This window comes from Nothobranchius furzeri, chromosome 15, assembly GCF_043380555.1.
Source record: "Nothobranchius furzeri strain GRZ-AD chromosome 15, NfurGRZ-RIMD1, whole genome shotgun sequence".
Taxonomy (NCBI): Eukaryota; Metazoa; Chordata; class Actinopteri; order Cyprinodontiformes; family Nothobranchiidae; genus Nothobranchius; species Nothobranchius furzeri.
Genome location: NC_091755.1, coordinates 62,720,936 through 62,735,435, shown reverse-complemented (window position 1 = coordinate 62,735,435; position 14,500 = coordinate 62,720,936). Strand labels below are relative to the sequence as shown.

Below are 14,500 nucleotides of genomic sequence, written 5' to 3'. Positions count from 1 at the left end.
TAATCATCATTCATAGTGCTCATCATCATCATCCTTATCATCAACCTCATCATGATCCTCATCATCATCATCCTCATCATCCTAATCATCATCCTCATTATCCTCATCCTCATCATCGTCATCATCGTCATCATCATCCTCATCATCCTCATCCTTTTCATCACCCTCATCTTCATCCTCATCATCCTCATCCTTATCATCGTCATCATCCTCATCATCATTATCATCGTCATCATCATCCTCATCATCTACGTCATCATCATCCTAATCATTGTTATCCTCATCATCATCTTCATCATCATCATCCTCATTATCATCACATCCTCATAATCATCCTCCTCATCATCCTCCTCATCATTCTCATCATCATCGTCGTCATCCTCATCCTCATCATCCTCATCATCAACATCATTATCATCCTCATCATCATCCTCATCCTCATCCACATCGTCATTATCATCATCATCATCATCATCATCATCATCATCATCATCGTCGTCATTGTCCTCATCCTCAACTTCATCCTCATAATCCCCCTCATCATCATCATCATCGTCATCATCATCCTAATCATTGTTATCCTCATCGTCATCCTCATCATCTTCATCATCATCATCATCATTATAATCACCATCCCCATAATCATAATCCTCATACTCCTCCTTCTCATCATACTCATCATCATCCCCATCCTCACCATCATCCTCCTCATCATCCTCCTAATCATTCTCATCATCATCGTCGTCATCCTCATCCTCATCATCCTCATCATCAACATCATTATCATCCTCATCATTATCCTCATCCTCATCCTCATCATCATCATCATCATCATCGTCGTCATTGTCCTCATCCTCAACCTCATCCTCATAATCCTCCTCCTCATCATCATCCTCGTCATCCTCATCCTCATCATCATCATCATCATCATCATCATCATCCTCATCCTCATGCTCCTCATCATCCTCCTCATCATCATCATTCTCATCATCATTGTACTCATCCTCATCATCATCATCATCATCCTCATAATTGTCCTCATCATCATCATCCTCATCATCATAGTCATCTTCAACATCATCCTCATCATCCTCATCCTCATCATCATTTTCCTCATCATCGTCCTGATACTCATCCTCATCATCATCCTCATAATCATGATCCTCATCATCATCATTATCCCCATCCTCTCAATCATCATCCTAATCATCATCATGATCCTCCTCCTCCTCATCATCATCCTAATCATGCTCCTCCTCATCATCATCATTATCATCATCATCATCATCCTCATCATCCTCTTAATCGTCATAATCATATCATCATTATCATCATCATCATCATCATCAACCTCATCTTCCTCATCCTCAACATCATCCTTATTCTCCTCCTCCTCCTCATCATCATGCTCATCATCCTCATCATCCTCATAATAGTCCTCAGCAACATTGTCCTCATCATTATCCTAATCATCATCATCCTCATCATCCTCGTCATCATCATCCTCATCATCCTCATAATCATCATTCTCATCATCATCGTCCTCATCGTCATCATCATCGTCCTCATCATCATCATCCTCATCATCATAGTCATCCTCAACATCATCCTCATCATCATCTTAATCATCCTCCTCATCAAACTCATCGTCATTCTCATCTTCACCCTCATCATTGTCCTCATACGCATCCTCATAGTCATCTTCATAATCATCATCCTTATCCTCATCATCATCCCCATCCTCACCATCATTATCCTCATCATCATCATGATCCTCGTCCTCCTCCTCCTCATCATCCTCATGATCCTCATCATCAACTTCATCCTCATTCTCATCATCATTATCATCATCCTCATAATCATCATCGTCATCATCATCATCATCATCATCATCATCATCATCATCATCGTCATCGTCATCATCATCGTCCTTATCATCGTTCTCATCCTCATCATCCTCATCCTCAAAATCATCATCTTCATCATCATCATCCTCATCCTCATCTTCCTCATCATCCTCATCCTCATCATCCTCATCATCATAATCCTCATCATCATCATCATCATCATCACCCTCATCATCCTCTTCATCGTCATATCATCATCATCATCATCATTATCCTCATCATCATCCTCATCAACATCATCTTCATCCTCCTCCTCATCATCATCCTCATCATCATCATCATCATCATCATCATCCTCATAATCGTCCTCAGCAACATGGTCCTCATAATCATCCTCATCATCATCATCCTCATCATCCTCGTCATCATCTTCCTCATCATCCTTATAATCCTAATCATCGTCCTCATCATCGTCCTCCTCCTCCTCATCATAATTATCATCATCATCATTGTCCTCATTATCATCATCTTCATCATCATCCTCATCATCCTCGTCATCATAATCATCGTCGTCATCATCATCATCATCATCATCATCATTATCATCCTCATCATCATCCTCATCATCAACTTCATCATCATCCTCATCATCGTCCTCATCATCCTCATCCTCATCCTCATCATCATCATCATCATCATCATCCTCCTCCTCCTCATTATCATCATCCTCCTCATCCTCATCACCATCATCATCATCATCATCATCATCATCGTCATCCTCCTCCTCATCCTCATCATCATCATCCTGATCATCATCCTCATCATCCTCATCATCAACATCGTCATGATCATCATCATCACCCTTCCTCCTCCTCCTCCTCCTCCTCCTCCTACTCATCCTCATCATCCTCTTCATCATTATAATCATCACCATATCCTCCTCCTCCTCATCATCATTGACCTACTCCTCATCCTCATCCTCATCCTCATCATCATCATATTCATCAACATCATCCTCATCATCTTCATCTTTCTCATCGTCCTCATCATCGTCCTAATCCTCATCATCATCATCCTCAAAATCATCATCTTCATCATCCTCATCATCCTCATCCTCATCATCCTCATCATCATGATCCTCATCGTCATCATCCTAATCCTGCTCATCATCTTCATCATCATCGTCACCCTCATCATCCTCTTCATTGTCATATGATCATCATCATCATCATTATCCTCATCATCATCCTCATCATCCTCATAATCGTCCTCAGCAACATGGTCCTCATAATCATCCTCATCATCATCATCATCCTCATCATCCTCATCATCATCATCCTCATCATCCTCATAATCCTCATCATCGTCCTCATCATCGTCCTCCTCCTCCTCCTCCTCCTCATCATCATTATCATCATTGTCCTCATTATCATCGTCTTCATCATCATCCTCATCATCCTCGTCATCATAATCATCATCATCATCATCGTCATCATCAACCTCATCATGATCCTCATCATCATCCTCATCATCCTCATCCTCATCCTCATCATCCTCCTCCTCCTCATTATCATCATCCTCCTCATCCTCATCACCATCATCATCATCATTGTCATCCTCATCCTCATCATCATCATCCTGATCCTCATCCTCATTATCTTCATCATCAACATCGTCATGATCATCATCATCATCATCCTTCCTCCTCCTCCTCCTCCTCCTCATCATCCTCTTCATCATTATAATCATCACCATTATTATCCTCCTCATCATCATCATTGTCCTACTCCTCATCCTCATCCTCATCATCATCTTCAACATCATTCTCATCATCATCATCATCCTTATCATATCCTCATTATCGGCATCATCATCCTCATCGTTCTCATCCTCATCCTCATCATCATAATCATTATCATCCTCATCTTCATATTCATCCTCATCATCCTCCTCATCATCATCCTCATGATCTTCATCTTCCTCATAGTCCTCTTCATCCTCGTCATCATCCTCATCATTCTCATCATCATTCTCATCATCATCGTCCTCATCCTTATCCTCATCCTCCTCCTCATCATCCTCATTCTCATCATCATCGTCCTCATCATCATCCTCATCATCAACATCATTATTATCCTCATCCTCATCCTCATCATAATCATCATAATTATCATCATCATCATCATCATCTTCATTGTCCTCATCCTCAACCTAATCCTCATAATCATCCTCATTATCATCAACATCATCATCCTTATCATCATCCTCATCACCATCATCCTCATCATCATCCTCATCATCCTTGTCATCATCATCCTCATTATCGTCATCCTCCTGATCATCATCCTCATCATCCTCGTTATCATCATCATTGTCATCATCAACGTCCTCATCATCGTCCTCATCCTCATCATAATCATCCTCATCATCATCATCCTCATCATCGTCATCATCATCATCAGCTTCATCATCATTATCATCGTCATCATCATCCTCATCATCAACCTCATAATCATGCTAATCATCGTCATCCTCATCATCATCCTCATCATCATTCTTATCCTCCTCCTCCTCATCATCATCCTCATAATCATCTTCATCATCAACATCCCCATCCTCACCACCATTATCCTCATCATTATTCTCATCATTCTCATCATCCTCATCCTCATCATCGTCCTCATCCTCATCCTCATCATCATGCTCCTCAACCTCATCACCATCATCATCATCATCCTCATCATCCTCATTATCATCATCATCATCATCATCAGACCCCAGGAGCACTTTGTGTGGACTCTTGAGACAGGAATACTTGTGGGGACTCATGAGACCGGAACACTTGAGGGGACTCTTGACACGGAACACTTGTGGGGACCCTTGAGACTGGAAAACTTGAGGGGACTCTTGAGACCGGAACAATTAAGACCGGAACACTTGAGGGGACTCTTGAGACTGGAACACTTGAGGGGACTCTTGAGACCGGAATCCTTGAGGGGACTCTTGAGACCGGAAAACTTGAGGGGACTCTTGAGACCGAGACATTTGAGGCGTTTCTTGAGACCGGAACACTTGAGGGGACTCTTGAGACCGGAACAATTGAGACAGGATCACTTGAGGGGACTTGTGAGACCGGAACACTTGAGACCGGAACACTTGTGGGGACTCTTGAGACCGGAACACTTGTGGGGACTCTTGAGACCGGAACACTTGTGAGAACTCTTCAGACCAGAACACTTGAGGGGACTCTTGAGACCAGAACACTTGAGACCGGAACACTTGAGACCGGAACACTTCAGGGGACTTTTGAGACAGGAACACTTCAGACCAGAACACTTGAGGGAACTCTTGAGACAGGAACACTTGTGGGGACTCTTGAGACCGGAACACTTGAGGGGACTCTTGAGACCGGAACACTTGTGGAGACTCTTGTGACCGGAACACTTGTTGAGACTCTTGAGACAGGCACACGTGTGGGGACTCTTGAGATAGGCACACTGGTGGGGACCCTTGAGACAGGAACACTTTATGGGGACTCTTGAGATAGGAATACTTGTGGGGACTCATGAGACCGGAACACTTGAGGGGACTCTTGACACGGAACACTTGTGGGGACCCTTGAGACTGGAACACTTGTGGGGACTCTTGAAACAGGAACACTTGAGACCGGAACACTTGAGGGGACTCTTGACACGGAACACTTGTGGGGACCCTTGAGACTGGAACACTTGAGGGGACTCTTTAGACCTGAACACTTGACGGGACTCTTGAGACCGAGAAACTTGAGGGGACTCTTGAGACCGGAACACATGAGGGGACTCTTGGGACCGGAACACTTGAGACCGGAACACTTGAGGGGACTCTTGAGACTGGAACACTTGAGACGGGAACAATTGTGTGGACTCTTGAGACCGGAACACTTGTGGGGACTATTGAGACGGGAATACTTGAGACCGGAACACTTGATGGGGCTTTTGACACAGGAACATTTCAGACCGGAAAACTTGAGGGGACTCTTGAGACAGGAAACTTTGTGGGAACTCTTGAGACTGGAACACTTGAGGGGACTCTTGAGACCGGAACACTTGTGGGGACTCTTGAGACTGGAACACTTGAGGGGACTCTTGAGACCGGAACACTTGAGGGGACTCTTGAGACCGGAACACTTGGGACCGGAACACTTGAGAGGACTCTTGAGACCGGAAAACTTGTGGGGACTATTGAGACTGGAACACTTGTGGGGACACTTGAGACCGGAACACTTGAGATCGGAACACTAGAGGGGACTCTTGAGACAGACAGACTTGTGGGGACTCTTGAGACAGGTACACTTGAGGGGACTCTTGAGATAGGCACACTGGTGGGGACCCTTGAGACAGGAACACTTTGTGGGGACTCTTGAGACAGGAATACTTGTGGGGACTCATGAGACCGGAACACTTGAGGGGACTCTTGACACGGAACACTTGTGGGGACCCTTGAGACTGGAACACTTGTGGGGACTCTTGAGACAGCAGCACTTGAGACCAGAACACTTGAGGGGACTCTTGAGACCAGAACACTTGAGGGGACTCTTTAGACCTGAACACTTGAGGGGACTCTTGAGACCGGAACACTTGAGGGGACTCTTTAGACCTGAACACTTGAGGGGACTCTTGAGACCGAGAAACTTGAGGGGACTCTTGAGACCGGAACACTTGAGGGGACTCTTGAGACCGGAACACTTGAGACCGTAACACTTGAGGGGACTCTTGAGAATGGAATACTTGAGACGGGAACACTTGTGGGGACTCTTGAGACCGGAACACTTTAGTCCGGAACACTTGAGGGGACTCTTGAGACAGGAACACTTGTGGGGACTCTTGAGACCGGAACACTTGAGGGGACTCTTGAGACCGGAACACTTGAGGGGACCCTTGAGACCGGAACACTTGAGGGGACTCTTAAGACCGGAACACTTGGGACCGGAACACTTGAGAAGACTCTTGAGACCGGAAAACTTGTGGGGACTATTGAGACTGGAACACTTGTGGGGACACTTGAGACCGGAACACTTGAGACCGGAACACTTGATGGGACTCTTGAGACAGACAGACTTGTGGGGACCCTTGAGACAGGAACACTTTGTGGGGACTCTTGAGACAGGAATACATGTGGGGACTCATGAGACCGGAACACTTGAGGGGACTCTTGACATGGAACACTTGTGGGGACCCTTGAGACTGGAACACTTGTGGGGACTCTTGAGACAGAAACACTTGAGACCGGAACACTTGAGGGGACTCTTGAGACAAGAACACTTGAGGGGACTCTTTAGACCTGAACACTTGAGGGGACTCTTGAGACCGAGAAATTTGAGGGGACTCTTGAGACCGGAACACTTGAGGGGACTCTTGAGACCGGAACACTTGAGATCGGAACATTTGAGTGGACTCTAGAGACTGGAACACTTGAGACGGGAACAATTGTGGGGACTCTTGAAACCGGAACACTTGTGGGGACTATTGAGACCGGAATACTTGAGACCGGAACACTTGAGGGGACTTTTGAGACAGGAAATTTTCAGACCGGAAAACTTGAGGGGACTCTTGAGACAGGAACACTTGTGGGAACTCTTGAGACTTGAACACTTGAGGGGACTCTTGACACGGAACACTTGTAGGGACCCTTGAGACTGGAACACTTGTGGGGACTCTTGAGACAGGAACACTTGAGACCGGAACACTTGAGGGGACTCTTGAGAATGGAACACTTGAGACGGGAACACTTGTGGGGACTCTTGAGACCGGAACACTTAAGACCGGAAAACTTGAGTGGACTCTTGAGACAGGAACACTTGTGGGGACTCTTGAGACCGGAACACTTGAGGGGACTCTTGAGACCGGAACACTTGAGGGGACTCTTGAGACCGGAACACTTGTGGGGACTATTGAGACTGGAACACTTGTGGGGACACTTGAGACCGAAACACTTGAGACCGGAACATATGAGGGGACTCTTGAGACAGACAGACTTGTGGGGACTCTTGAGACAGATACACTTGAGGGGACTCTTGAGATAGGCACACTGGTGGGGACCCTTGAGACAGGAACACTTTGTGGGGACTCTTGAGATAGGAATACTTGTGGGGACTCATGAGACCGGAACACTTGAGGGGACTCTTGACACGGAACACTTGTGGGGACCCTTGAGACTGGAACACTTGTGGGGACTCTTGAAACAGGAACACTTGAGACCGGAACACTTGAGGGGACTCTTGACATGGAACACTTGTGGGGACCCTTGAGACTGGAACACTTGAGGGGACTCTTTAGACCTGAACACTTGACGGGACTCTTGAGACCGAGAAACTTGAGGGGACTCTTGAGACCGGAACACATGAGGGGACTCTTGGGACCGGAACACTTGAGACCGGAACACTTGAGGGGACTCTTGAGACTGGAACACTTGAGACGGGAACACTTGTGTGGACTCTTGAGACCGGAACACTTGTGGGGACTATTGAGACGGGAATACTTGAGACCGGAACACTTGATGGGGCTTTTGAGACAGGAACATTTCAGACCGGAAAACTTGAGGGGACTCTTGAGACAGGAAACTTTGTGGGAACTCTTGAGACTGGAACACTTGAGGGGACTCTTGAGACCGGAACACTTGTGGGGACTCTTGAGACTGGAACACTTGAGGGGACTCTTGAGACCGGAACACTTGAGGGGACTCTTGAGACCGGAACACTTGAGGGGACTCTTGAGATCGGAAGACTTGGGACCGGAACACTTGAGAGGACTCTTGAGACCGGAAAACTTGTGGGGACTATTGAGACTGGAACACTTGTGGGGACACTTGAGACCGGAACACTTGAGATCGGAACACTAGAGGGGACTCTTGAGACAGACAGACTTGTGGGGACTCTTGAGACAGGTACACTTGAGGGGACTCTTGAGATAGGCACACTGGTGGGGACCCTTGAGACAGGAACACTTTGTGGGGACTCTTGAGACAGGAATACTTGTGGGGACTCATGAGACCGGAACACTTGAGGGGACTCTTGACACGGAACACTTGTGGGGACCCTTGAGACTGGAACACTTGTGGGGACTCGAGACAGCAGCACTTGAGACCAGAACACTTGAGGGGACTCTTGAGACCGGAACACTTGAGGGGACTCTTTAGACCTGAACACTTGAGGGGACTCTTGAGACCAGAACACTTGAGGGGACTCTTTAGACCTGAACACTTGAGGGGACTCTTGAGACCGAGAAACTTGAGGGGACTCTTGAGACCGGAACACTTGAGGGGACTCTTGAGACCGGAACACTTGAGACCGTAACACTTGAGGGGACTCTTGAGAATGGAACACTTGAGACGGGAACACTTGTGGGGACTCTTGAGACCGGAACACTTAAGACCGGAACACTTGAGGGGACTCTTGAGACAGGAACACTTGTGGGGACTCTTGAGACAGGAACACTTGTGGGGATTTTTTAGACAGGAACACTTTAGTCCGGAACACTTGAGGGGACTCTTGAGACAGGAACACTTGAGGGGACTCTTGAGACCGGAACACTTGAGGGGACTCTTAAGACCGGAACACTTGGGACCGGAACACTTGAGAAGACTCTTGAGACCGGAAAACTTGTGGGGACTATTGAGACTGGAACACTTGTGGGGACACTTGAGACCGGAACACTTGAGACCGGAACACTTGATGGGACTCTTGAGACAGACAGACTTGTGGGGACCCTTGAGACAGGAACACTTTGTGGGGACTCTTGAGACAGGAATACATGTGGGGACTCATGAGACCGGAACACTTGAGGGGACTCTTGACATGGAACACTTGTGGGGACCCTTGAGACTGGAACACTTGTGGGGACTTTTGAGACAGAAACACTTGAGACCGGAACACTTGAGGGGACTCTTGAGACCAGAACACTTGAGGGGACTCTTTAGACCTGAACACTTGAGGGGATTCTTGAGACCGAGAAACTTGAGGGGACTCTTGAGACCGGAACACTTGAGGGGACTCTTGAGACCGGAACACTTGAGATCGGAACATTTGAGTGGACTCTAGAGACTGGAACACTTGAGACGGGAACACTTGTGGGGACTCTTGAAACCGGAACACTTGTGGGGACTATTGAGACCGGAATACTTGAGACCGGAACACTTGAGGGGACTTTTGAGACAGGAAATTTTCAGACCGGAAAACTTTAGGGGACTCTTGAGACAGGAACACTTGTGGGAACTCTTGAGACTTGAACACTTGAGGGGACTCTTGACACGGAACACTTGTAGGGACCCTTGAGACTGGAACACTTGTGGGGACTCTTGAGACAGGAACACTTGAGACCGGAACACTTGAGGGGACTCTTGAGAATGGAACACTTGAGACGGGAACACTTGTGGGGACTCTTGAGACCGGAACACTTAAGACCGGAAAACTTGAGGGGACTCTTGAGACAGGAACACTTGTGGGGACTCTTGAGACCGGAACACTTGAGGGGACTCTTGAGACCGGAACACTTGAGGGGACTCTTGAGACCGGAACACTTGTGGGGACTATTGAGACTGGAACACTTGTGGGGACACTTGAGACCGAAACACTTGAGACCGGAACATATGAGGGGACTCTTGAGACAGACTTGTGGGGACTCTTGAGACAGATACACTTGAGGGGACTCTTGAGATAGGCACACTGGTGGGGACCCTTGAGACAGGAACACTTTGTGGGGACTCTTGAGACAGGAATACTTGTGGGGACTCATGAGACCAGAACACTTGAGGGGACTCTTGTAACGGAACACTTGTGGGGACCCTTGAGACTGGAACACTTGTGGGGACTCGTGAGACAGGAACACTTGAGACCGGAACACTTGAGGGGACTCTTGAGACCGGAACACTTGAGGGGACTCTTTAGACCTGAACACTTGAGGGGACTCTTGAGACCGAGAAACTTGAGGGGACTCTTGAGACCGGAACACTTGAGGGGACTCTTGAGACCAGAACACTTGAGATCGGAACATTTGAGTGGACTCTAGAGACTGGAACACTTGAGACGGGAACACTTGTGGGGACTCTTGAAACCGGAACACTTGTGGGGACTATTGAGACCGGAATACTTGAGACCGGAACACTTGAGGGGACTTTTGAGACAGGAAATTTTCAGACCGGAAAACTTGAGGGGACTCTTGAGACAGGAACACTTGTGGGAACTCTTGAGACTTGAACACTTGAGGGGACTCTTGACACGGAACACTTGTAGGGACCCTTGAGACTGGAACACTTGTGGGGACTCTTGAGACAGGAACACTTGAGACCGGAACACTTGAGGGGACTCTTGAGAATGGAACACTTGAGACGGGAACACTTGTGGGGACTCTTGAGACCGGAACACTTAAGACCGGAAAACTTGAGGGGACTCTTGAGACAGGAACACTTGTGGGGACTCTTGAGACCGGAACACTTGAGGGGACTCTTGAGACCGGAACACTTGAGGGGACTCTTGAGACCGGAACACTTGTGGGGACTATTGAGACTGGAACACTTGTGGGGACACTTGAGACCGAAACACTTGAGACCGGAACATATGAGGGGACTCTTGAGACAGACAGACTTGTGGGGACTCTTGAGACAGATACACTTGAGGGGACTCTTGAGATAGGCACACTCGTGGGGACCCTTGAGACAGGAACACTTTGTGGGGACTCTTGAGACAGGAATACTTGTGGGGACTCATGAGACCAGAACACTTGAGGGGACTCTTGTAACGGAACACTTGTGGGGACCCTTGAGACTGGAACACTTGTGGGGACTCGTGAGACAGGAACACTTGAGACCGGAACACTTGAGGGGACTCTTGAGACCGGAACACTTGAGGGGACTCTTTAGACCTGAACACTTGAGGGGACTCTTGAGACCGAGAAACTTGAGGGGACTCTTGAGACCGGAACACTTGAGGGGACTCTTGAGACCGGAACACTTGAGACCGGAACACTTGAGGGGACTCTTGAGACTGGAACACTTGAGACGGGAACACTTGTGGGGACTCTTGAGACCGGAACACTTGTGGGGACTATTGAGACCGGAATACTTGAGACCGGAACACTTTAGGGGACTTTTGACGCAGGAACATTTCAGACCGGAGAACTTGAGGGGACTCTTGAGACTCGAACACTTGAGGGGACTCTTGACACGGAACATTTGTGGGGACCCTTGAGACTGGAACACTTGTGGGGACTCTTGAGACAGGAACACTTGAGACCGGAACACTTGAGGGGACTCTTGAGACCGGAACACTTGAGGGGACTCTTTAGACCTGAACACTTGAGGGGAATCTTGAGACCGAGAAACTTGAGGGGACTCTTGGGACTGGAACACTTGAGGGGACTCTTGAGACCGGAACACTTGAGACCGGAACACTTGAGGGGACTCTTGAGACTGGAACACTTGAGACGGGAACACTTGTGGGGACTCTTGAGACCGGAACACTTGTGGGGACGATTGAGACCGGAATACTTGAGACCGGAACAGTGGAGGGGACTTTTGACACAGAAACATTTCAGACCGGAGAACTTGAGGGGACTCTTGAGACAGGAACACTTGTGGGATCTCATGAGACCGGAACACTTGAGGGGACTCTTGAGACCGGAACACTTGAGGGGACTCTTGAGATCAGAAAACTTGTGGGGACTCTTGAGACCGGAACACTTGTGGGGACTCTTGAGACCAGAAAAGTTGAGACCGGAACACTTGAGGGGACTCTTGAGACCAGAACAGTTGAGGGGACTCTTCAGACCAGAACACTTGAGGGGACTCTTGACACCGGAACACTTGTGGGGACTCTTGAGACTGGAACACTTGTGGGGACTCTTGAGACCGGATAACTTGAGACCGGAACACTTGAGACCGGATCGCTTGAGGGGACTCTTTAGACCGGAACACTTGAGACTGGAACACTTGAGGGGATTTTTGAGACAGGAAGACTTAAGTCCGGAACACTTGAGGGGACTCTTGAGACAGGAACACTTGTGGGGACTCTTGAGACCGGAACACTTGAGGGGACTCTTGAGACCGGAACACTTGAGGGGACTCTTAATACCGGATCACTTGAGAGGACTCTTGAGACCGGAAAACTTGTGGGGACTATTGAGACTGGAACGCTTGTGGGGACACTTGAGACCGGAACACTTGAGACCGGAACACTTGAGGGGACTCTTGAGACAGACAGACTTGTGGGGACCCTTGAGACAGGAACACTTTGTGGGGACTCTTGAGTCAGGAATACTTGTGGGGACTCATGAGACCGGAACACTTGAGGGGACTCTTGACACGGAACACTTGTGGGGACCCTTGAGACTGGAACACTTGTGGGGACTCTTGAGACAGGAAAACTTGAGACCGGAAAATTTGAGTGGACTCTTGAGACCAGAACACTTGAGGGGACTCTTTAGACCTGAACACTTGAGGACTCTTGAGACCATGAAACTTGAGGGGACTCTTGAGACCGGAACACTTGAGGGGACTCTTGAGACCGGAACACTTGAGGGGACTCTTGAGACTGGAACACTTGAGACGGGAACACTTGTGGGGACTCTTGAGATCGGAACACTTGTGGGGACTATTGAGACCGGAATACTTGAGACCGGAACAATTGAGGGGATTTTTGAGACAGGAACACTTCAGACAGGAACACTTGAGGGGACTCTTGAGACAGGAACACTTGTGGGGACTCGTGAGACCGGAACACTTGAGGGGACTCTTGAGACCAGAACACTTGAGGGGACTCTTGTGACCGGAACACTTGAGGGGACTCTTGAGACCAGAAGACTTGAGGGGACTCTTTAGACCTGAACACTTGAGGGGACTCTTGAGACCGAGACACTTGAGGGGACTCTTGAGACCGAGACACTTGAGGGGACTCTTGAGACGGGAACACTTGAGGGGACTCTTGAGACCGGAACACTTGAGACCGGAACACTTGAGGGGACTCTTGAGACTGGAACACTTGAGACGGGAACACTTGTGGGGACTCTTGAGACCGGAACACTTGTGGGGACTATTGAGACCGGAATACTTGAGACCGGAACACTTGAGGGGACTTTTGAGACAGGAACATTTCAGACCGGAAAACTTGAGGGGACTCTTGAGACAGGAACACTTTTGGGAACTCTTGAGACTGGAACACTTGAGGGGACTCTTGAGACCGGGACACTTGTGGGGACTCTTGGGACAGGAACACTTTTGGGGACTCTTGACACCGGAACACTTGTGGGGACTCTTGAGACCAGAACAGTTGAGTCCGGAACACTTGAGGGGACTCTTGAGACCATAACACTTGAGGGGACTCTTTTGACCGGAACACTTTAGGGGACTCTTGAGACCAAGACACTTGAGGGGACTCTTGAGACTGAGACATTTGAGGGGACTCTTGAGACCGGAACACTTGAGAATGGATCACTTGAGACCGGAACACTTGAGACCGGATCACTTGAGGGGACTCTTTAGACCAGAACACTTGAGACTGGAACACTTGAGGGGATTTTTGAGACAGGAACACTTCAGACCGGAACACTTGAGGGGACTCTTGAGACAACAACACTTGTGGGGACTCTTTAGACCGGAACACTTGAGGGGACTCTTGAGACCGGAAC

The 14,500-nt window shown here is 48.1% G+C and overlaps 1 protein-coding gene across 1 annotated transcript; it reads right to left on the bottom strand.

Moving 5' to 3' along the window:
• Positions 1–566: 566 nt before the first annotated feature.
• On the bottom strand, positions 567–4,201 carry LOC139063270 (fibrinogen-binding protein-like). The gene is made up of 7 exons (XM_070544599.1): positions 4,121–4,201; positions 3,635–3,914; positions 3,036–3,505; positions 2,143–2,298; positions 1,352–1,465; positions 777–908; positions 567–719 (listed from the first exon to the last, which is right to left on the bottom strand). The coding sequence occupies exons 1-7, from the start codon at positions 4,199–4,201 to the stop codon at positions 567–569; spliced, it is 1,386 nt and encodes a 461-aa protein (XP_070400700.1).
• Positions 4,202–14,500: the final 10,299 nt, after the last annotated feature.

What these genes read in the sequence shown, in the direction of transcription:
- LOC139063270 (XM_070544599.1), bottom strand. Translation starts at nt 4,201, where the DNA reads ATGATGAGGATGATGATCAGGAGGATGACGATAATGAGGATGATGATG. An exon ending in CAATGAAGAGGATGATGAGG is followed by an intron (nt 2,299 to 3,035) that starts GTGACGATGATG and finishes GACGATGATTAG; the next exon opens with GATTATAAGGATGATGAGGA. An exon ending in AGGAGGAGGATGAAGATGAT is followed by an intron (nt 1,466 to 2,142) that starts GTTGATGAGGAT and finishes GATGATGATTAG; the next exon opens with GATAATGATGAGGACAATGT.